Below are 25954 nucleotides of genomic sequence, written 5' to 3'. Positions count from 1 at the left end.
GCCTCAGGGATACGGTAGGGCCGCTGTTTTACTATGATGCCGGGAGGAGTTTTGATGTCGTGCTGTAGGATGTGGGTCTGCCCGGGCGATGGCGAGAACACATCCGAGAACTGACCGACCAGATGTTTGATGTCTGACTTCTGGGCGGAGACAGCATGGCGTTCATGTATCGGCGACCGGGCTTCCTGGGTGGTGAGGGCCGCTAGGTTCTCCCTGGTCCCCACCCATTTCTTCAGCAAATTGACATGGTAGATCTGCTCAGGTCGGCGTCGGTCGGGTTGCCTGACTTTTATAGTTTACTGGGCCCAGCCGCGTTCCAGCACGGTGTACGGTCCCTGCCACGTGGCCAGAAACTTGCAGGCCTGGGTGGGGACCAGAACCATGACCCGGTCGCCGACTTGGAATTCTCGCGGCTGGGCGGGGCGGTTGTAGTGGCGTTGCTGAGCTCTCTGGGCCTCCGTCATGTGCTGGTCATTTTTGGAAGGAGTTGCGCTGCTTGAATGCGGGGATCGGGCACGGCGGGGCGCGGTCGAGCGGCGGCACCCTGGGCAGCGAGCTCCTGCTCGAGCTGCCCTTGTCGGTTCGCCAGGTGTTCTACGATCTGCTGCTGTCGAAGGGACACCTCTGTGAGTTGCTGTAGCAGCTCCTCCATCTCCTGGCGGGTCGCGGCGCTTAGCTGGAGGGGGACAAAGAGAAGAAAAAAAGATGAGTCGGGTAGGTGCCCTTTAAACAAAATGGCGTCCGCGGCGTAATGTTTCGTTTTCTTCTCTTTGTTTCGCGTGTTTGTGAGTGCTTCAACATGGCCGCATTCTCCACCACTTGTCACGGGGCGGATGAAGCACAGCACAAACAGAGGCGTTTGAACCTCGGGCGCGTTTATTTAACAATATATAGGTGATAGGTGAATGGTGAGCGGTGCACAACCGCTGTCAGTGGCGTTATCTTCTGGGTGCTCGGTGCTCTGGGTGCAGTCGGTGAGTACGGCAACGGTGATTCTTGGGGGAATTAGCTCCGTGTCGCGGTTCAAGGACTGGCTTCTAGAAGATACAAAAGAGATAACAGTCAGAGACAGCATGTAGGAGTGTCGTAGCTCACTGGAGTGCGAGCCTGGCGTGGCTTATCTGGCCACCGCAAGCGAGCTCCAGGTGCGGCGAGTCCGGTGATTAGTGGCTTTCCCAGGTGATGGTGGTTTATTCCCAGGGCAACGCTGATGGTAGCTCGGGACGCCCGTCACAATATATATATGTATATATCTCGTAAAACACAAGTGCACAATATAATTGCCTCACAATATGAACTCAACATATTATAGGGTATATATAAATGTGATTATCCTCGTGGTGGGAGACAAAGAGGAGCTTTAAAAAACCAAGCCATGAGGTCAAAGGAGCTGTATCAAAGGCACAGGTTTATTGAAGCTACCCACAAGCACTCTGACTTAATTACTAAATGGAAGAAGTTTGGCTCATTTAGGACTCTTCTGAGAGCTGGTCGTTCAGCCAAAATGAGCAATTAATGGAGAAGGGCCTAGTCTAGATGATGACCAAGAAGCTGATGGTCACTGTAGATGAGCTCCATGAGCATACAACAGAAGGACAAACATCTCCAACACTCCAGTAATCTGCGGTGTGGCCAAACTCCTCACCTCAGTCAAAGTCAAAGTGTGCTGCCTCATTCTGTGAGGCTGTTTTTCAGTGGCAGGGATTGGAAGAATGGTCAGGGTTAAGGGAAGCTGAATGGAGGAAAGTACAGAGATATTCTCAGTGAAAACCTGTTCCACGGTGCTAGGACCTCATACTGGGCTGAAGATTCACCTGCCAACATGACTTAGGGACAACTCTGTGAATGTCTCAGTGAACATCTCTGGAGAAACCTGAAAATGACTGTCCAACCAGACTGAGCTTTGCAAAAAAAAGTGGCAGAAAACCCCTCAATCCAGGTGCATTAAACCCAGAAAAAATGTAATTGTAACCCAAAAGTTGGGTTAGTCCATATTTGACCCAAAGTTGGGTTGGGAGTGTATTGTTTGATGTTTAAAAAAATCATTGACAAGTCCAACTGAAATATATTTCCCAAAACCTTTTTGTGTTATTTTGAGACACCGAACAACATTGCGTTCACAATGAAGGCTCTATTAACGTGGTCAGAGATCTGAGAACGTTACCCGTTTACCCGGGAGCCTGCTTGTTGTTAACTATTATCAATATGAAGTCTGCCCCATTGGCTTTATTAATTATGCATGTAGTACAAATAAAGTCAAATAAAATATTAACGTGATAAGAATCTGCTCTCTCGTGTTTCTGAAAACTACACCTGCAGCTATCTCTCTTTTTTTTGTATCTTAACATCACTAATCAGTAGCAGGTGCAAGAAAACACAACTGCCAGATATTGTGTGAGCCAGGGGTTTTCCAAACGAGCTCTTCTGGTTTACAGCTCTCCCTCGTAGGACCAGTTGTGTGATTGTTGTTATTATTGTTTACGTCTCATTTTTCTTGGCTCGTCTTTAAGAAGGGGTTATCCAATTCAACACACCGACATTCCAAAAATCCAGTTTCACACCTCAGCGGTTACCAAGAGTCAAAACAAAGCCAAAACCTAGGCAAACAATTAAGTGTAAATGATGCAATCCAGGCATTGCTTATGACCAGAGGCTATGCTTCTGACAGGAGCTGCTGCGTCGGAGTCTTCAAGTCGGCCACGATCGATGTCACTCCGGATAGCCAAAATGAAAACGAAACAATCTGGAAATTCACACAGTAAATTCCTATTTGGGGTTCACATTCAGTCAGGTACGATTACGGCTCTGCGTATGTGCCGTACACAGAAACCGATTCAGAGCAAATACGTCCACAAGCGAGTGAATTGTTACGGGATTCTCACAGGTCGAGTGTTGTAAAGGGATTTCAGATGGCTGTTTGCTGAGTAAACAGTCGCTCGGGACAGTTTGATAATTCGGTGGAGGTTAGGCTGAACTGAGCGGCGAGTTAGTTCATAAAAACCGCCATGTTCCAGATGGTGGACTTTTATCTGACAAGGCAAAGCCAGAGAGCCAGATGTGTTTTCCCAGCTGTCGCTGAAGCCTGCGATTTCATTACTAATCACTTCTCACGAAGAACAGTTCAAGACCTTGTCAGTGTATCGTCTGTGATTTTCATAAAACCCAGCACAGAAAATCCGTTGAACCTATCATGTGACCTTTGTGTGTGTCTGTGCACAGGGAATATTTGTTTAGATGTATGCCTTCTCGCATGATGATCTATTGTTTAATGTAAGGACAAATGAAAGTGTGTGAAGTGCGTAAGTTTTCACTTTAAAACCAGAAATTTGTCATTCACATTGAGAAGTCAGATTAAATTCACCTAACTGTGTATGCGCAAAACCTCATTAATTCCTCTTAATATGGACGGAAGGCCAAAACTGACAGAACAAGATGCATTTTCAAATAGGCAGACACCTACATAGTGTTTCTTTTTCTTCCTTTTTAAAAAGTGACTGTAGTGTACTTGTGTAAAAGACAATCATACGCTGATCTGTACTTCCTGATTTGTTTACGTTGTTCATACCTTCACATCATTCTTTTCATCTGAAAAGGTATTTTGTTTGTTTTTGTCCATAGAATAAAAAATTGTTTCAATCCTTAAATAGGTCCGACTTGGTTTGTGGTGATCAGATATTAAAATTAATGTGATACATAATTATGTTTTTATTTGTAACACCCAGGACCCATAAAAGGGATTTTAATATATATATATAAATGAATACTTTGGATAAAACTGTTTTTAAAGCTACATTCCATAGAAATGAATTTTACTTCATTCAGTTATGACGATATCTTTTCTTACTTACCGTTCAAATTTAATTTAAAACCTTGATGGCGCCTTTTTTCATTGCGATATATCCACGTGATTATGTTCTGTTATTGACTTCTATTTGCAATAAATCTCATATATTCATGTAGTCCTTCAGCTGCTCCTGGACTCTAAATCCACTGTGGCCTTGAAATTGTTTTCTTTTTGACATTTATTACCACATTGCTAAATTAAAGGTTGAACCAACCAATTGACTGTCAGGTTTTACAGGCTTTTTAATTTATCTTCTGCACTAAGACGCGCTTTTAAATCATACAGCTTGATAATGTTGTTTGCAAAGGGTTTGGTGAATCGCTTTTGGAAACAGTAATGAGGGACTCGGGCCATGTCTCGAGATCAGGGGGGAAATGCGTCCGATAAAAGTGAATCAGGGTTTACCAGAAAGTGGTTTGTAAGTGTGAGTTTTCTAAAGGCCTAAAGCTCTTCCTCATTTCACTTTCCAATCCTCTTCTGTTCCTCTAAGCTGTACATTCCTGCTATGCTATGTTTTGGAGAGGTACTTCCCCGTTTCTACCCAATGCAGTAACACACTTCGTGTCGCCGGAGTGTTACTTCACTATCTGACCGCCTCATGTGCTCAGCATGCTGTTTTTCATGTTTCATCAGGTGACGTGTTGCCAAAGAACATCGTCTTACTGTCGAAAGGACGTTATCGTGAGATTGAATTAAAGGATGGGATTTTTAATAGTAACACAGAATAAAACATTTTATTTAAAAAAAAAAAAAGTGCACCATGTAAGTCTTTTTCGCTTTCAGGTTCAGTTCTTTCAAAGCACTGTAAAGTATATATAGAAAGGACTTTTAAGAAAGAGAAAGGGGAATCAGATCAGGATCTGATAGCGGACTCGCGTTGCTTCATAAACACATGCACTATATTCGAAATCTTCAAAATTCAAGCCAAACACTTCTCTGTTGAACTCTATTTACTGTACAAGTACAGCAGAATCTTTATGCACCTGATTTGTTATTACATAAAATAAAATCATAATACAAATCAACAGACTTATATTCAAAAGCCTTAATAACCTTAGGTAGCGTGTATTATACATATTAAAGACCTTATATAGTACAAACTAGTACAGACTTGATGATATGGCAGTAATAAACCATTAGAATCTTGTTTCTGTTTTAATTAAATTTCAAGATACTGGTCGTACAGCTTTATTGACTACATAACAGAAAGACGATGATTCATATATGCATCAACAAAGCTGTTCATCTCATTTTATTTGTATACAAATTAACATTAAATGAACAGAGGATAACACATAGTAGTAGTTTTCAATAGTTAATCTTTTGTTTCAGATTTGGGGTTGTGGATCTGTGTAATACATAAATTACCTCAATATTCACTCGCGCCAGTTACGAGCCAGTTCTTAGGACACAAAGTAACAGAGCAGACCGCATGCCCAGAAGGCTTTGACACAGACAGAGGAAAGGAGAGTAATCACAAGACTCGCCCATACCGTTAAACCCAGATCAATGTTTGATTAATAGAGATTTGCATTCGGTTGATGGAAGGCTGGCTCAACGTTATGAGTATTCCAGGAGGAGGCGGGCAAAAGCAGAGACAGAGAGACATTTGGAGAATATAAAAGCATCAGATCAGACAACAGGTGCACTTCACAGGTGATGTACGGCTCCACCCTCTCTTCCAGTCACAGTCTTTTCCGCTTGTCTGTCGTCATACACCAAGTCGTCTTATTCACTGGAAGCGCACTGAGGTAACTGAACATCCACACGTCTACGATGTTGTTCATATGTCGGCGTTTTTAGCGCTTTATAGTTTCTGTCTGTTTCTCTTAACTGTGAAGTGCGTTTCAGAAAAACTTTGCATTGCGTTCGGTTCTGTTCAGTCATGCAGAGTCACATTAACCTGTTTGGACTCATTTGACTTTTTTCTGTTTTCAGATGTTGGCAACTCTTGAAAACGTGAGTATTATTTATTTATTTATACTGCAAAAGCATTGGGGAAGTGCATGAAAGGCTGGCAGGTGATTTATTATATCTATAAAAAACAGCTTTGTGATATATTTAAGTAAAATATATATATATACTCTTAGCCAATCATATTAGTAGATTAGTAGTAGTAGATTTTTATCCTAAGTGTACTGGAAATTATATTACCTTAATAAAGAGATGGAATAGTTATTATGTCCATACGTGATCAACAAATATGCAGATTTGAATTATTGCATTAAAGTTTTAGCATTAATGTAAAGTAGTACAAAAATTAACTCTTGAAGAACATTTAGTATGAAAGCATGAAATTAAAATAAAATAAATGATACCTGATGCTTAGACATTTTGTCGTTTAATGCAATGATATTCAGACATTAAGCGATGAATTGTTCCTATCAAATAATGTGTATGCATTATACACAATACTATCAAAACAGAGGCCAAATATCAATATCACACGCTCACAATGCAAATATTTATTTTGGTGCAAATAAAAAACAAATTTTACTGAGGGCAGGAAGAATGCACTAGTCAGGCAAATTGTTGCAGCTTCCTTTCAGTATTCCCGTTAAACAGTTGTTATCCATGGGTCGTTACACAATCTTTTCTAAGTAACATGTAATATTTAGTTCATAATGAATTTAGGAGAAGGAAAGAAACTGCTTGTGTCTTGTACTTTGTGCAGTGTCTGTACCGCATTGATTCAGTGTTTGCTAACATGCATTGACTCACCTACAGATACAATACTTCCAAGATCTGGGCCCTAGAGAGCCGACGTCTGGAAACCTGGACCTCGACATGATAGAGGAGTACCTGCAGGAGCACTCGGTGGACGTGATGTCAGCACCAGGTGTGCAGAGGAGAAATCAAGAGGAGCACAGCATGGCAGGTGAGAGACTGACAGTCAGCCAAACACTGGAACAGGCCGCTGAGGGAAAGGTCACTTCTCCTTTTGTTAATTGAACAGAAGTGGGTTTTTGGTTTTGTAAGATCAGTAATTTCCCCTTTGACAAAGCTTCGCTTCTGTAAAAATCCATGTCATGGGTGATAAAAGTTTTAATGAGTAGAAACTGGACCAAAAAAAAATCGTAAATTTGTGATGAATGAGCTCACGAACACAGTCACGCAGTGTTTAAACAGATTTACCTTCTCCGCAACTGCCATTGGTCGGTCAAGATGATAGCCCCGCCCCCAAACTCACGCTATTGGTTGAGTTGTTGCTATGGCAGGCTGGTCAGATGCGCAAAACAAATAGCAATGTTTTGAAAGTGAAAAGCAAGAAAAGTGAATTAAACTACATATATGATCATAAACATCTTCTTAGAGCACGCATGTGTTGTTGATTCTAGCGAGCAGCGTATGTGCTGGTGATAACGAATGAACTGTTTCCATAGAGAACAGCTGGCCTGGACATTATACATACGAATGGCATTACGGCGGAGTAGCAGGAACAGATGAGACGCACGAACAACAACAACATCCTCCTGCTCCGCAGCAGCAGCAGACGTGGGTCTGTCAGTCCAGTCTCAACGAGTGGGTACGTCTCACCAGACATACAGTACTCATACAGTCTCACAGTACTGCATGCGGCTTTGTAAGCGAGGAATGAACAGTTCATGGTTGTAATTAATAATCGTCAATCTATCTTTAGGGACACTTCCAGTATGACAGAAACCAGTACAGCGATTCAGATTCGCTGTCCACCAGTTCTGGTTGCCAAGAATTCCCACCGTCTCCGACCTCTGACATGAAGGGTCAGATTGCGTATGACTCCCTGACCCTAGCACCGCTTTCAGGTAAGACTAACGTGCCAGGCTATCATATCAACAGAAAGGTCATTCCATATTAGCGAATTGGTTTATTTGGAGTTTTAATTAGTTGTCTTTGTTTACTCAACTTCATGCCGTTTCATACCTGGGTGACTTTGTGTGTGTTGTGGAGCACAAAAAGGATATTTAGGGGAATGTTTGAACTACTTTTGTTAATTCATTCAAAGTCGGTGGGGTCCAAAACAACACCAGTTGAGTTAAAAACATACAGCACAATAAGTAGACAGTTGCGTAAAGATCTTTGACTAGTCTTAAAACTGGTAAGAGGTAATCGGTTCTACTTTAGAGATTTAAAAGTCAAAAAAAGAAACAACAACTAGGACCAGTTATGCAAATAGCCACAGATTATCATTGTGTCAGATTTTGGGTACATTTATTTAGTACCAAATGTTGTATTGCTTATGTTTCCAACATGTCACCCAACTTGTAGTTTTATTCCCTTACAGTCAAGTGAATCGCATCTGGTTCAACTGATTAAACTACATCCAGTTTATAATTTATTATATAAGCTCATTTTTAATCTGGCGTTTGAAAGGCCGTAATAGGTTTTGATAACAGATGGCTTTCATTGTGCAGAGATCAATGGACAGATAGAAAAGATAGACAAATATTCAGTTGTCACTAAAATACATTTGACATTTCCAATGTCGTTTCTCAGGTAAAAGGAAAGAGCGTCTGTTTCAGTTCTTGTACGAGATGCTGCAGACACCAGACATGCGGAGCTGCATTTGGTGGGTTCAGTCCAACAACGGGACGTTCCAGTTCTCGTCCCAGAACAAGGAGAAGCTGGCCGAGATGTGGGGCCGACGCAAGGGCAACCGAAAAACTATGACGTACCAGAAAATGGCGCGCGCCCTGCGAAATTATTCGCGAACAGGGGAGATCTGCAAAGTGAAGCGTAAACTCACCTATCAGTTCACCGAGAGAACACTGAGAGGCCTTCAAAACAACAAGATTCACGGGTAGTTGATGTGGCACGCACACCAAGAATTTCTCCTAACTGGGAAAGTGTAAACAAATACTGAGTATTTTACAGAAAATGGTTTTGCCTTTTGTTCATAATGTAATGTGGGCATGAAACACTTTTTTTCTAATATTATTTGGCTTAATTGAGGCTCAATTGATAGGGGTGTAATGATCCGCGTATCATTTTTCCGGTCTTTTTAAATGATCAGAGTGACCTTCGTTGTCCCCTTGTTAGTGAGGACTTTGGAGTGGACAGAGCACGTGCGTGTCATTATGTAGTCGTTTGGACCTCACTCGTCAAAGGGAGCGATGTTATTTCCTCATTATTTTCAGAGTCGTTTACAAATTGAGGTGCGACGCTCCCGCGGGCTTCCGTAGGAGCTGAACAAGGCGGAAGTTAAAGCGTGTCATCCATCGGCCGATGCTTGGTGCTTCTTCTCAAACACACTCGCCAGAAAGTTGAGGAAATTACTGCAGCTTTTGGCATTTTAACGCATTAGTTTACTTTACGGAAATCTGGCCAGTAGTTGTATTTTATGAAACGCGTTAATGTTAATGTTTTTGTTAATTTTCGGAAAATAGGAAGTTAGCGTGAGAAACAGAGATCATAACCAGATGCTAGTTATCATATTTTTACGTTTTTAGTCTTCATGCAATCATTCGTTTCAGTGAAGACCTGTTAAAGCAAAACAAGAAAGAGTGTCCCTGAATGCAGTTTTTTTTTTTTTTTTTACTTTTTTTATATTATTGGGTTAAATTTCGTACTTGCTGACCTTCTTGAACATTCACTTACACGTGAATGTCATAAAATAATACTGAGATGCGAGTATAATTACGCGTTTTAAATTCAACATTTAAAAATAAAACAAAACGTGTAAACATTGACTGCTTTGTACGTATTAGTTTTTATATATTAGCAGATTTTAAAAGCATCTAAAATATAAGATGTATGTTTATTTGAAATTCGTTAAGCTAACGACCAATAAAAAAGACGCGTGACATTAAAAACAGCGACATCTGCTGACGCAAACCGTGCCGCGTTCGTCGTCATGGCAACATCCCAGCTGAAGATAATGAGGAAATGACGTCGCTCCCTTTGACTACATAACGACACGCACGTGCTCTGCTCACTCAAGTCTGCACTAACAAGGGGATAAGGACGAGCACTTTGACTTGAGAAAAAATGACCACGAATCGGACGATACGCAAATCGTTAGACCTCTATCCATTAAAAGTGGGTATTGTGTGTATAATGACACGGAATAGCATGACATTCTGAGAAGCTGATGGTGATCTTTGAATTATATAAATCTGAGGATTGTTAAACATTACACTACGTTATATGTAGGTATGAATCCGTTTTGATAAAATATTTGCCCATTTTTGTGCCCATTTCAATGACTTTGTAACAACATGAAAATGTTGACGTCTGATGTGCCTGAATAAATTAATTTTAACGTGCAAAGCTGTATTTTTGACAATAACAAGAAACCCGCCAGTTTAATCTACACAGTAAAAAGCGTGTTTGAGTAAATAATTGTATTCAAGTCAAATCTATTACTTTAAATGACTGGTTTGGTTTTGAAACTCTAGTTGCTAGGTGCTTTCTATTCTGCTAGCGATCACATCATTTACCACCTGACACAAGCCTCCTGCAGCCGGACATTGGTTCAGTGTTTGCTATCAAGTTTGCTCTGAGACCCTCCACCTCCCCCAGCACCGCCTGTCTGGATCTGCTACAGGACTAACACCACGTAAATCTTTCCCCGTTTTCAAGAACTGGTGTGAATATATATAACTTTATATTCAAAGAGAGAGGGTAGTCCGTGCCTGATGTTTAATCGGGATGTTTTCTAGGTGAGATGCAGTGTGTGTTTCATTCATACTCGGAGCATCTCCAACATCCTATCAGGAAATTCCTAATATGGGCAAAAGCGGCCAACTATTGCTGCAGGAAAACAGTTTTCACAGAAAAACACAAATGTTTGGAAACATGAAGGCGTTAAACACACAGCACGATTGCGACAAGATTATTGACGTAGCATTTATTACAGTATGCTTTATTATTATGTGATAAAAAAAATTTATTATAGATTGTATCAAATCAGTATAGTTTCAAAAAACACTACTAGTAAATACTAGTAAAAAGTGAGTGAACAGTACGTTTTTTAATATATTTTTTTAAAAAAGTCTCTTCTGCTCTTCTAGCCTGCATTTATTTGACCTAAAGTAGGCCTACAAAAAATGTTTTGTAAGTTTTGTAAATATATTCACTATGTTTCCTATTTTAATATATTTTAAAATGTAATTTATTGTGATTTCAAGGCAATTTTATTTTAGCATTCTTACTCTAGTCCCATTATGACATTCTCAAACATATTACATATTATTATTATTATTATTACTATGATGTTGAAAACAGCTGAACTTAATTTTTTCAGGTTTCATTGATGAATGGAGAGTTCAGGAGAACAGCGTTTATCTGAAATAGAGATAATATTCATATTTTAAATGCTTTTGGATCTTTCTATTCATCAAATCAATAAATATTAACAATAATAATTAAAAAGGTTTCTTGATCACGTTCAAATAGAAGGCAGTTGTTTTTACAGAGTAAAACTGTATTTTGGACCAAAAATAAATACAAAAATGCAAAGTGATTCGTAATGTATATCACTACATATATCATTACAGTTCTGTCCCCCTCACTTCTGAAATTATGCCCCTGTGAATGATTATTCATAACTATTCATAACTATTCAAGTGATATCTGATTGGTTTGCATTGTTTGTATCACATTGAATTTATGTGCTTATGAGCCATATTGTTCTATGAAAGTATTTAAAACAATACATCATACCCAAACAACATGAATACATACCACGTTATCATGGTATATATTCAAAAATAAAACTGTACTTTAGTTTGTCATGGCGACAGTGAATGATAACATTTGAATGGCATCAACAGAATGAACGTGGTTGACCGTGCAGCCACATGTAAACTAAGGGGTTTGGTTTTGCATCGTATTTGAAACAGTCTGCTGCATTCTCATACTGATAAGGCCTATCAAGTGAAGCTCAAACACAGATCACAACATCACTGACAAAGCCCCGGCCTCCATCTGATGGCAGTTTACCACAAGCCCCCCGCCTGCATATTCACACACATACGGTCAAATATGCAAATATGTGTGTACTCTGGAAAACCGCCACTACAACAGAACTGTTAATGATTGAGGAAAAGAGGGAGAGATGGTGTTTGAGTCACACACGTCAGGGGAAGAACTAGAGCTCTCACCACCGAGGAGAGACCCTTGAGCGAGGCCCCGGACCCCCATCTGCTCCACTGGCTGCACGCTGATCCGTGTGTGTGTGTGTGTGTGTGTGTGTGTGTGTGTGTGTGTATATGTGAGTGTGTGTGTGTGTGTATATGTGAGTGTGTGTGTATATGTGTGTGTGTGTGTGTGTGTGTGTGTGTGTGTGTGTGTGTGTGTGTGTGTGTGTGTGTGTGTGTGCGTGTTCACATGGCTTAAATGCAGAGCACAAATTTCAAGTAGGAGCACCACACCTGGCCACAAGTCACTTCACTTTCACTTTCATTTTCACTTTGCTGTTAAAACCACACAAGATATTTATATATAGTTATTATATTTTAGAAAACAGTTGTAAACGCACATCAGTGTGATGCACAAGTTACAGTTTACAGGACTGTTGTGTAAAATCAAAATAAGTTTTGCAATCATATTGAAGTACTGAACATGATCTTTGGTCAGAGTTGAAAATTAACATGTGGAAGTTAAATTGATTATTTCTTTAATGTTATTCTGCATATTCCTTGGAAAGTGTGCCCGTTTATACATCATCGTTCATTGTTTTGGAAACGATCGACAGAAAATAAAACATCAAAAAACTACATCTTACTAACAAAAACTGTACATGAATCAATGAAGCATAGTTGAATAAATAAATGTTTTATTTATTTGCCTGTGGCTGATGAATGCACAGACACAACACTGCCCCCTGTTGTCCGCAGCAGGTACACAAACCCTTCGTTTCTTAAAATGAACACGATGCGTTTATGAACACTGACCAGCAGATGGAGGAAGATGGAGGAAGACCGGGTGAGGTACACGAATGGAGAAGAGACAACAAGAGGAAGAAAAACAGGTTTTGCGCGTGTCTCTCTTTTCACTTTTCTTGCCAAAGAGCTGAAAATTGATTCTCCAGTATAACATAACATATAACATAAATATTCTCTCTAACAGTAATCACATACATTTTTATTAGCTGTCAACTACAGTTCTTTTTATTAAAGCCCACTTGCTGCTGGCGCACTACATATATATGATAACTACAATATGACAGAGGTTTTGGTGATTACTGGACTCATATGGTCTCTGTGAACATGTTGTGTATATATTTATGTATGTACTTATTGATAACTGCCAATAACAACAATTTGTGCGCTATGTCTTGGAAACCATCTCCTCTAAACTCAGCACATTTTCTTCCCGATCGTGATTGGGCTGCTGAGCTGGCACTATGAACCAAACCACACATATCACGCAAAAAAAGGGAAATCAAACACAAGTCAATCATCTGTCCTCGGCAGGGTTTTTGAACTGCAGAGTTTGCGTAGAACATGTGGCTGAAGTTTATAGATCCCTTAACTTCTTCTTTTTTTGCCACAGTGAGTATATATGTATATATACAGTACATGCACGTGAGGAGGTCATGTGTAGAATGCCGTTCTATTATTATTGCACAATGCATTATATATTCCATTTAAAGAAAAACCAATAGTAGGCGCAGCACGCTTAGTATAGTAGCAGCTGAAGACGGCGCTCAAGCACCTGTGAGGTTGAGCTAGAACTAACACGAGCAGCCAGCTTCCCATCATTTTGATTGCGACTTGGAATTTAACATCATTATTCCGTCCGCCTGCAAATGGAGTTAGTTGATGAAATACAGATGTGACCGTGAATAATATTGTCTATTCAGAAGGCTTATGAGTGGAAATGAGACCCCCAGAGATGCACACTGAAGATCAGGGGTGTGTGTGTGTGTGTGTGTGTGTGTGTGTGTGCGTGCAGACCAGATGGTCACAGGCTTCTTCACACTCGACTCAGGCTGGGCTCTGTTTGCTGGTGTCGGTTCGTCCTCATGGCCTGGCTGATCTACACCTCTCTGGAGCTGGTCATCTCCCGCGGCCTGCTGCCTGGGGAACGTGCTGGTGGTTTGGGCCGTGTGTTTGAGGCGCACCTTGCGTCAGCCCACCTTCTGCTTCGTGGCGTCTCTGGCGTGGCTGATTTCCTGGTGGGGCGGTGGCAGTGCCCTGGCTGTGCTGGTGGACGGCTGGCTGGAGATCCCGTTCCAGGCCTGTCTGGCGGTCAGCTGTGTGCTGCTGGTGCTGACCCAAGCGTCTGTGCTGTCCCTCCTGGCGATCGCTGTGGACCGATACCTGCGCGTCTCAATACCTCTCAGGTCAGAGCTTACGAAATATATACATATAAAAAAAAGAATATTATTGTCTCTTCAGAAGACTTTTGGTAGCAATTACTAGCAATTTACTTGCAATTTTGGATTGAAAATTGTTTTAGCTAACATTATAACAGAAAGTCCTAACATTAAGTCACAGAAAACCAATATCTTTTCAAATCACAGCTTGTATGGCCTTGCACAAAAGAGGCCAACTTTCTGAAATTGGGACTTATACATCAGCTGAATAAATCAGGTTTGTTAGAACAGGACAGTATTTGGTTGAGACACAGCTATTTTACAATCTGAAAAATTAATAAATATTGAGAAATGAGCAAAGCATTTTACTAATCAGTAAGTACGTTTTGATATATTTATGGTAAGAAATGTACAAAATATCTTCATGGAACATAATCTTTACTTAATATCCTAATGATTTTTGGCATAAAAGAAAAATATAATTTTAACCCATATATTGTCGGCTGTTGCTACAAATAATTATGATACTTATGACTGGTTTTGTGGTCCAGGGTCACATGTACAGCCATTAAATAAGACAAACTGTTCTCAGTCCCAAGGTATCTGATCACAATAATAAAAATCGTCCCTAAAATGTTTGTCATGGTCACAAAATTACACCACAGCGATATAATTTCATGATAAAACGTCCATGCCCTTCCTGTCTGCAGATGTTTCTGACTGAAATCATTTTAATCATCGATCCTTTCTAACAGGAAGGTTTTGAATTCTCCGTTCCTCAGATGTTTCTGACACAGCGATCTTTTAGAGTTATTTTAGGCTCCGTGAATGATGTTCTCACACTTACTGCATTTATCTAAACAATATGCCACTTGTTGACTGTATTCCCAACCGACGTGTAACAGATGCTTTTCCCACGTCCAGAGCTCAATGAGAAACACATAATAACTGACAAACAAAGCAAAGGATCAGGTAACAGGCCTGGGCTGCGTTTCCCAAAATCATTATAATCTTACAGGCACCAAATGGGTGGAGCTAAACAAACTGCAGAACCGGGATTGGTCGACGAATCGTGACTTTCGCAGGGTTTTTATTTTTTCTTTCACTTCCTCCACTCAGCTGTCCATGAGTGTTTTTAATTACTGTTTTAAAAAAGGAGGCTACTTACCAAAGCACTTGATTTTAACTATAGTGTATTTTTAGATGTTATATTACAAGTTAAACTATTTTAAATGGGCTAAACTCTGAACAAATGTGACCCTGGACCACAAAAGTGTCATAAGTGTCAGTTTTCTTTTAAAAAAAGAGAGATTTATACATCTTCCAAAATCTAAATAAATAGGTTTTCTATAGATGTGTGTTTTGTTAGGACTGGACAATATTTGACTGAGATGCAACTATTTGGGAAAAAATTCTAAATATGTAGAAAGTCACCTTTAAATGTGTCCTTATTAGTTCTCATGCATATTAATAATCAAAAAATAGGTTTTATTAATTACGGTATAATTTCAAACGTCTTCATGGAACATAATGTTTATTTTTGGCATATTATTTTGACCCAGCCACTTAAGTTTGGTTTTGTGGTCCAGGGTCACAAGTGTGGAATTATAAATATATTCAAATCCGTGACTTAAATAGCAACGCATCAAAGTATATTTTAGTTCATCAAATGCTGATCAGTTCATTCAGCAGTATGCCTTAAATCGCATATAAAAGACAAAAGAAGAAATTATGAAATTACATCGAAAGAAGTCCCAATTAAGTTGCTCGTGTCAGTGTTCTAAAGCTGAGCTGTTTGCATTTCGATGTAAATTATAATCAGTTCACGCTTAAGTATATTCATTTTATATGAAGTGTTATTTTAAAACTTTTGATGCCCAGTCGACATGCTCTGTGAATGCAGGTATAAAGAGATCGCCACTGAGCGGCGTTCCTGGATTGCAGTGGTCCTGTGTTGGTTGATATCTTGTCTGCTGGGTTTCACCCTCTCTTCGGTTGGCATAACGGCCATTCCCAGTCCACCTCGCTCCTTAACTCTTCCCAAATCAACTGCACCTTCTTAGCTGTCATCTCCTGCCCTATATGGTCTACTTCAACTACCTGGGCTGCATCCTGCTCCCATTAGCAGCCATGACCCTTCTTTACGCTCTGGTCTTCTACAGCCTGCGCAAACGCTCTCCGGGGAAGACCAGACTTCAACACCTGCTGAATCTAAACTAAGGGCCTTTCTGATCAAGGAGAAGAGGCTGGCGTGTTCTCTGGCACTGGTTCTCCTGCTGTTCGCAGCGTGCTGGATGCCTCTGCACGTCATGAATTGCGTCTCGCTTTCGACGGGTCCTCGAGGCGCCCCCCAGATCGCTTTTTATGCAGGAATACTCCTCTCACGCCAACTCAGCGGTGAACCCTGTGGTCTACGCCTTCCGTATCGCGAAAATCAGGGAGGCTTACCTGGAGATCTGGAGACGCTACGCACTGTGCTGGAGAGACGAGGCGACTTCTCAAGTTCTTCATTGAGATCCCAGCCTGGAGAACCGAACACTGGCCATCATTTCCCTCCAACACTGGCAGATGACTCAGGCAGATCCATAATCTCTTCATAATTTCACTCTATGATACAATTCTGAGTAGTGACAATATATTGGAGATATAGGCATCTCATGAAAGTGCATTTAAATAGAATCCCAAATAAAAATAAGAGGTAAATGTCTACTTTGGCGTATATATGCTACTCAGTGGGTAAGATTAGGGTCGTCGGCAGACGTGTATCATATGTACGCCGATCACGCCGATCACGTGAGTATCATATGCACGTCAAAGTCATTTTTGCACATCAATAACACAAGTCTTTTGTTTTTATTTGGCGTAATATTTATACGCATTTTCACGAGAACGGGCTCCCAATATCGAATTATATCACTGAAAAAGCCTTCAGGAGCTAGAAAGCCGGATGATCACTAGAGGGCGCCACAAGCTTTTACAACGACACGGTGAAGAACGAAGTCGGAATTTCATTAGGTTTTTTGTTTATTTAATAAACATTTAACAGATTGTTCATTTGTTTGTTCGAAAACTAAATAAAGAGGCTGACTACTTTTGTAACGGGAAGGATAAAAAAGAGCTAATGCTAATTATGACTGAGTTGACTCACAATTGCTATTATAACATTCTTAGATATTTGATTGGCGAGAGTTTCACTTTATTCCTTTTTAACATTGTGTGGCTAATCCCTGTCATTTTGTTGACATACTTCATGTGTTCAGATAAAGGCTGTAACACGCAGGGCTTTAGACCAAAGTCCGACTTGACAAGTTTTGTTTTGTTAATATTTGTGCACAGTAACATTTGTTAGCAACCAACTTTGTCGAAAAACTAAATGGATGTTTAAAAACAGGCTATCGAATATAGCATACGACTAACCTTATCAGAGTGAAGAGTTTTGCTTGAATTAAAGGAATAGTTCTGCCAAGGAGTAAATGATGACAGAAATAACATTTTTGAGTCAGCTATTCCTTTAACTTCAAAATATTGACATGTCACCGCTGTATGAAATGTGTTATGTGTATATTGTGTTTGAGTAACATCTATAAGCAAAATTACAGTAACTTTTTCAGTTTGTCTCCATACGGTAGGCTTACTGTAAATATCAAAGTGTCTCTCACAAGGTATATTTTATTGGCAAATATAATTTTCCCTCGTAAAAACATCATAAAATTATAAATGGTTCTAAGCTCAAATCTTTTATTCAAAAGCACAATGAACTAAAGTGCTGTGCAGTGTTTGTTTTATGATTTTATAAAGGTTGCGCATCAAATCAATACATACTGCATAATCTGTATGATAACTCTTATAAATCAACTCTTAGAAAAATAAAAATATAATCAAAAAGGCAAAGGATTATTGAACAAAGCTATTTTATTCATAGACCAAACCATATTATGCATACTATTTTTCATTCATCGAAATGCCACATGCATTGTCTGATTGAAACTGAACTTCCTGTCATGATGTGTGAAAATCCTGTTTGATCACGAGCCAACAGAAAAGCTAAATTATTGATTAAGCCATAAATCTGAGCTCTGCAAATCTCTTTTAATCTGATTTTTCTCTTCATATGTAATACTAGATCAGCAAGTTAAGCTGGTAGGGGATGTTGTTCAGGCTTGTTAGGTAAAGAGTTCACAAACACACACACACACACACAAAGCCGTAAGAGTCTCGTTGTGCTTTCACACTCGCAGCTCTTCTGCTGCTGGATTCTCAGCATCATCACCCCAGTCTTCAGCGTGACACGTTCCTTCAGAAATCATGTTAATATATGTTGTGCAAAAGACATTCCTTCTTATTATCGATTGTAAAAAAGGAAGGATTTTTGCAAAGTTACGAATCAAACGGACACTATTGGAGCGCATTATATAATATTTCTACTGCAAAATTGTACGTTTAATTGAATGTGAGATTTCTTTTGTATCTAACTGTGAAACTTACTAGCAATTTCTGATAGACAATAGTTTCTACATGCTTCAGGATTCTCAGACGAGCAGAAAAAGAACGGGACGGCATTTATGTTAGAGAAATCATTTGTAAGTTTGGATTGTTAAAATGCATCTTAGCTGAAATTCATTTAAAAACGTACTGTCCCCAAACCTTTTAAATCATAGTGTAAATTACATGACCTTTACAACCAAATATTTATTAATCTATGCAGGACATAACCAAAAAGCATTAAGTGCGGATAAACTGCTTAACTCGTCTTGATTCAGTCTTTTCCTGCTTCAAAAAAGGCTATGCCGCAAATTACTGTTGATAAATAGGTCTGTAGGGCATTTTCGCCATATTTTGCGCATTTACAGTATCCGTTGCTGTGTATGCAGACAGCGTAAATGTTGCCTCCTGAAAACATGGATGCTGAAATAAGCACGCTGTTTGCACGCTGTGGTTATATTCATAGTTCATGCGGTGTGAAGCAGGCCGTAAAGTTTAAGCAATATTTAAGCTCCAGGGATTTTCCACTAGCTGGCAGACAGCTGGCACAACAAGGAAGGCAATAGACTGTATAGTTATCACCTGAACAGGGTTTGATCCTCCCACCAAACTATACAACCTACTACCTCACCCTGTCAAGACACCAAAGGGCAATCCCATCGCCTGACACGCTTGCGTGCACGTATGAAGTCAACATGACACGTCAATCCCAACCCTGTAACGTGAGCGATCATCCTCACTGGATGAATGCAGGCACTTGTTTGTGGATGTTTTGGCTGTCGCCTTAGGAAAGACAGTAGATTGTATAGTTATCTCAATGAGAGAGCGCAGGGCTCCACAACTATTCAATCTACTACCTCAGCCCCAAGGACAGCAGAACAGATGTCAACCAGTCAGAAAGCCGACCGCTGGATTCCTGCGGAGAGAAAGACGCTGGTTAGCACAACTATAAAGTCTTGACTGCACAGAACAGTTTGAGCCAGTGTTGCAATGCGTACACGTACATTTATCCACTTGAAAAAAGACGTGTGCTTGATTATACTGAAGCTATACTTGTAGTGTATTTGAAATCTTAAAGCATATTTTAAAATACAAGCATACGAACTATGGCCTAATCCTGGTTTAGGCTAATCCCCGTCTGTGAAACCAGGCCATATAGATGTAGTTTAGTCATACCTAAGTGTGTCAAAAGTTTAATTAATATAAACTATAATGCAATTTCATTGAATTGTAAATAACATTAAGTGTCTGAAATCACTGCATTAAGTTCACACTTAAAGATTTACTTCTGAAGTCATTTTTATTTTACAAAGGTGCATATTCGACAAGAGTGGACGTGTAAAGATTACTTTAAACAATTAAAACACTTTTTTAAAAAATATTTATTATGTGCTTAAGATATACACCATGTTTTAACTTACACACTATTTAAAATTAAGAAAGGAAATGAATAATCTTCCGGCATTTTTAATGTGAAGACCTCTTATTCTGCTAGGACACCATATGTGAACTTGAGGAGAATCGAATTCACACATCCACTAAAGTCACCTTGACACCAGCTGGTTAAAAGTTATTTCAAGTGAAGTTAGTTAGACGAGAAAAGCCTGTGCAGCATTTGTTTGTGATGCCACTTGGTTTAATTTTTTATTCTCTAAATCGAAGTGTCAAAACGAGTTCAAACTGGCGCCACAGTATTTTAAGGCATCGCCGGTCTGAATCAGTCATATAGATCTCAGAGCTGCTTATTTCTATGCAGTTGCAGAAAGACAACAGCAGATTAAAGCTTGGCATCTGTGTTCACCAGACTCAAGTCATCGGCGCTTATTTGAGTCGGAAAAACGATCAAATGCGGAAAAGACTAGGGAACTGTGAGGAGTTGAACCAGGATGCAGGCTAAAAGGGAAGCGCTAATTTTGAAAGCCAAAGAAATTACTCACTCATTCTAGCGAGGCTGGCATTGGATCATGAAGGAAAAAAAGTCTTGATCCTTCGCCAGGAATTCGCGCCCGTTTTGCCAAAAACTGAGCTCATTCCAACAAGACAACATTGCGTAAGCTACGCTTTTGAAGTAAACATACGATGTAAAACATGGCTTCCTCAGCTGTCTCCTGTAGCTTTAACAAAGCTGATTCTGCTATTCCGCACAGCAAAATAGAGGGGAAACAAAATGGCGTCATTTCGGCCATTTTAGGGTGCGAGTGCTGTGCATTCCTTGCAACCTCTGCGAGGTGTGCCTGAAAAACCCATTCACGCGTTCACTGTTCTCAGAGGCTGTTTGCAAGAGCAAGGGTCTCCCTCTCGACGCACTGAAGGACGCCTGGCATCAGTACAACCACAAGAAAGCCAAGATTCATCCTCGAGTCAATAGCGTTCTTTCACACACAACAAAACGAACAGATATGCTGTGGAAGTCATCTGCTTCTGGACCCCCGTTAGCATGCTAGCATACGTGACGAAGCTAAACATCTCTAAACATCAGCACTCTAACCTAGTAGCATCCAGCTAAATCGGTTTCTCAGTTTGTGAATGTTGCTGCTTTACAACCCACGTATCCGTAGGCTACCCTTTTCGCAGCAACGCCCAGAGACGCCAAACATTAGCAAAATGCCGATAAAAGCAGTTATTGTGTGGCGTTGAGAGGTGGAGCATGTCTGTTTTGCATAAATAAACATGCAAATCTCTTCCAGACATTGACTTTCGCAATTTGTTAACATACAAAAGTCCTCTTAGCTAATTAGCATACACATGCTCTTTCTGGCCCATTTGGCAGGACATTGATTGAAAAGTTTTGGCACAAGACGCAGTCTGCTGAATCACAAAGAGATGGCATGCTGTGCCAACTCGGATTTGCTAACTTTTCGGTAAAGGTCAGGTCAGAAGCTGTGTAGCAAAACACGCTGAACTCTTATCAGCTATGTGGTTCATCAGGTTGTGCATTTTATACAAACACCATCAGTAACGACACACAACTGCAATGTAATCAAAGAAAAATGTAGGCATTAGCATTTTGCGTGTTTGATGTACTGGCTATTCTAGAGCTGCTTCTTTAGTCGAGGACAACGTTTGATGCCTCGCCCGTGAAAGAGGAAAATATGCTAATATGGTTTGACAGATGTGGCATTTGGATCATTTTAGATTACATGGGGAACTAGTCTTCCTTCTGTTCCCTATATGCGGTAATCGCGTTGATGGAGACTAACCAGTGCTTTTGGTCCTTTGCCAGGTATTAAGGTCCATTTTAGTGCAGCTTAGATTTTTTCATATGTAAATGACCTCTTTAGTTGTGTTTTAAAAATATGTAATGCTAATGCTAATGCAAATTAGACACAAATGCCCTGATTTTTACGGCATGGGTATTTAAGAGAGCATTAGAGATTATCTGTTGCTTTCAGCGTAGATAGTGTGGGTGGAATTGAAAACGCAATCGTGAGATACCATAAAATACAAGCGCATATGTAAAAGTGGCTATATTAGGTAGACAACACTTCATTAAATGAATTCAGGCAATAGTTTGCAGTAATGAGCTCACAAATGTTAAGTATTTGTATAAAAAAAGTACACCTAATTGTACTAAGAGAATCATCTAAAAGAATGATAAGAGCTAAATGCTAATGACAAATTATGACCACACCCTAACACTACAGTATTGTAAGGAGATTTCCCCTAAGTGATTGAAATGTGACTTTAATTGCCTGCTAAATTTGACACTTAAGTAGATGACATGTTTAATAAATAACACCGCTACTAAAACGGCATGCCAAAAATTGTTTTAGATTAACTCTGAAAAAGCCTATTAAAAATTAGGTTATATTTAATAATGGAATTGAAATTAGATTATTGATTCATTTTAGAATGGTAAAATGTTTCTGCATGCATAAATATTAAAAAGCAAGCCCGTGAAACTAAATGCATGCAGGCTTGTTACACAAAGTCGTAGCATTAACATCAACAACTTAGCTCTTACAAATCTGCTTGTAATACTTCATAGCATTGTAGGCATTAGTGTCCTTATGTTAATAATTCAACATGTTTATTCATTTTAAATCAGCTTTAGCTTATAGCCTAAAATATGGGCGCCAGATTAATAACCGAATAAGTTAATAACTGTCACGGCACGCATTTTTGTCAAAGACTTCAGACTGTATTATGTATTAAGCAACTTAATCTGAATGAGTTTACAGTTGCCCTGTGCAGACGAAATGGTCTTTTCCAAATCTAGTGAACTTGCAATCTATTGCCTACATAGGCGGTACTATAAGTGACTGATGTGGAAGACTGTGGAAGTCACTAACTCGACTCAAGACTGATTTCAGTTGAGTCTGGTGTTAGCATGTGGCTAAGCTACCGCTCTACTACACTTGAAAATGCACACTACAATACTGAGTAAAATATTTTAGATTAATTTTTAGATGTTTTATTTAATGGCATCAATCTTTGAAAAATCATTAAACCTGCAATGCATTCTGGGTTTAGCTTCTCACTGAAGGACTCATGCAATGCATTACAATTCTCAGAATCTAGCTAAAGTGGAGTATCTTACCTTTTGGAACAGCCTTCATATCAGGAGAGCACATGTGATGACTTAAAAGTGCTTCCTACGTAGGCAGCTCACTAGGATTTGGAAACGAGCCAGTGCCTCTAACACATGAAAAACATCACAAAGGTTAAATGGATCTTTGCTTAATATCCCACACTGTGATACATGACAAAACCCGCCATTAAACGAACGTTAAATGTTAAAAATATATTCCTCTACCAAGAAACAGCGAAATGGCTGCCATTTTTAATTGCCTGCATTTGTTTACGCATCATCTATGCCTTGCCGCTTCTTGGCGTAATCATATACCAAGCATTTTATAGCCAGAAAGGATCATCTTACTTCCCTGTCTGAGGGTTTTGCAAATCAGAAAAGAGGTAAACAAATCAGATCAACAAAAGGCCTTCTATCTTACCTAGCGATCAAAGGACACAGCCGTTAGCCCTTGTGACCGTCCAATCGCAGGAGGTAAACAGGCAAATCAATTAGCCTGCTGAACGCCTCCCACTGCGTTATGGTTGCCAAGACCATATGTGCTTACGATATTCGCTGAAATCGTACACCGAAAATGGCTATCGATAACCAAGCATCAGATCCATCGAAACCGGCTGACTGTTTGGCATGAGCTCAGCGATTGAGAAATTGATACATATTCTTGTTTTCATTTTAATTCTCTCCTCCTTTCTGTCGCCGAGTCCCCTGAGTCTGGTGCCAAGAAAGGGGCAGTGCCTGTATGCCAGGCTGAATTTCAATGAACGGAGAAGAGGGTGGTGGGTAGAGCCTTGAAGGGTGGGGGATGTTGGCAGAGGAAGAGTATAGGAGGCCACATTTAAAAATAAAAATACGGAACTTGAGACGATGCCTTTGTGAAACGATAATTTAACGTAGGAGGAGCTTCCCGTTGAAACTCCCTTTGGCATCCGTATAACCGTAAATCAAGGAAAACATGAGATAGGGTACGAACAAACAATGCATGTTTCTGTGTCTACTATTAATAGTAATGTTGCTATCTCATCTGTAATCCTTTGTTTGTAGACCAGCATACCATTGAGTTCTAGCATCGTAGCATTAGCTTTATTTCTTAACATGAAACATATTTTTCATTCGTATGAATCATCGTACGGTTTCCCTGAACTACATTCAGCAACACTTTTCTTCCTGTTCCAGTCACTGTACGTGTGACAGCTATTGCGTCCGCGCCGCTGCTTTAAGAGTTAATCCATAACTCTTTGGAAATGTCATTAATCACTTTGCTTATGATCTCCTGTCATCAACCTACACCAGAGAGAAACGCCCTTAAAGCAAAAATAGCGGTCCCCAAAAACAGGAAGTTGGGCTTGGCTTGACCTTGGTTGACTCTGTCACGCGGTCTCCGGAGAGCCTGCTGTTACTCATCGAAACTCGACGATAAGGATTCTGCCTTGCCTTGTTTATACAAAGACCTTGCAGATTAGACTTAGATCTCTGCCCCCGTCTGGGGCCATGTAACTAATAGGCCCGAGCATATGCTGCGTGTCTGCGCATTTTCAGCGTGTTTTCTCACCTGCAGTAAATTTTCTGCTTTCGTTCGAAACGCTTCGTCCAAATAAAACTTTCAAAATACTTAGAGATTACGAAACCGCTGCTGTTCTCGGGCTGTTCCAGTAAGAGGTTGTAGATTTGGTTGTGCATGCAGCGAAATCGAAGTATTTTTAGGTTAAACGGTGTTTGTTTTGAAACTTCCTGTTTGCTAATGTGGGGTCGGAGCCCAGAGTGCATCTGATTGTCAGCTACAGTAAATGTAGGAGGGAGTGGAGCTGTATGGGAAAGAGGGGGGAAAAAAAGAGGGAGCGAGAGAAAATATGACGCTACATGATAAGTTCATCTGAGGAGAACAGGGGGTGGAGGAAATGCTCTCCTTTTCCTCCTCCTCGCTCCACTTTTTCCTGTTGCCATCTCTCTCTGTCTTTGAGCAAAATAAACATGTATATGCAAACTTTTGTGCTTCTCTTGGTTTTAGCTTAAAAAGCAGCAAATTACCTGCCCTCTTTCCTTCTGCTGACGAGCAATAAAAAGAACATTACTCAAGAAAAATCCTTGCTCTAAAGCTAAATCATCAGATATCAGCACATCATGGGTTGTTTAAACCTAACAGCACCATTTTTTTCACAGCTTTTCCATAACTGATTGCACGTGGAGAGCCGATCTGATGTTAAATAATGATATGTTTAAAAACGTTGCTGTTATTTGAAGGAGACTCCATTAAAAAGTCCCTCAAAAAATCCCTTTAAGTAAAATACACTTAGTACAGTAGTACACAAACACGTGGCACGTCGACGCCATCTTGAGAGCTTTTCTTTGTAATTTTTTTTTAAACAAAGATTTAAATCAAATTCATCAATGCAGTTTTAATGCCATTAAATGGCGGCGTAATTTCGTCCTAGTTATAACAGCCTCGTAATAAAAAAAGATGTCACCTTTTCAAAAGAATCAGATCTCATCGATTGCTCATCCCATTTTAAAGGAATTAACTGTGAATTTGACAAAAAGGAACTAAATATAAACATAATCGTTGCACTGATGGATTGTCACCACACTAACATTATGATCAATAGCTAAAATTTAGTCTTTAATTGTTTCATTTTATACAAACCTTAAATTAGAATAAAACACCTGTTTGTTGCATCCTGTCTGTAATATTTCATCAGTATTTCATTCAGTTACATCTGCCGATCTGTGTAACAAATGCCATTTAGTGAAGAATTTTATTCAGTTAGGTCCCAATTTCATTATTTTTCTCCCAAACTAGTTCTATTTTGTTTTCGTTTTTGCATTTGTGTATTTCGCCATTGCAAATACAACAGAAAAA

General features: G+C 39.8%; 1 protein-coding gene and 1 pseudogene across 1 annotated transcript; both read left to right on the top strand.

The window, feature by feature from the left end:
- The first annotated feature begins 5271 nt into the window (after nt 1–5271).
- On the top strand, nt 5272–9047 carry LOC122329292 (transcription factor PU.1). Its single transcript, XM_043225521.1, has 6 exons — nt 5272–5595; nt 5783–5803; nt 6572–6722; nt 7228–7370; nt 7485–7629; nt 8321–9047. The coding sequence occupies exons 2-6, from the start codon at nt 5783–5785 to the stop codon at nt 8626–8628; spliced, it is 768 nt and encodes a 255-aa protein (XP_043081456.1). The 5' UTR covers nt 5272–5595; the 3' UTR covers nt 8629–9047.
- Nucleotides 9048–12342: 3295 nt separating this feature from the next.
- LOC122329194 lies at nt 12343–16601 on the top strand (annotated as a pseudogene).
- The last annotated feature ends 9353 nt before the right edge of the window (nt 16602–25954 follow it).

Source organism: Puntigrus tetrazona, chromosome 23 (genome assembly GCF_018831695.1).
Source record: "Puntigrus tetrazona isolate hp1 chromosome 23, ASM1883169v1, whole genome shotgun sequence".
Lineage (NCBI taxonomy): Eukaryota > Metazoa > Chordata > Actinopteri > Cypriniformes > Cyprinidae > Puntigrus > Puntigrus tetrazona.
This window is presented reverse-complemented; position numbering and strand designations above follow the sequence as displayed.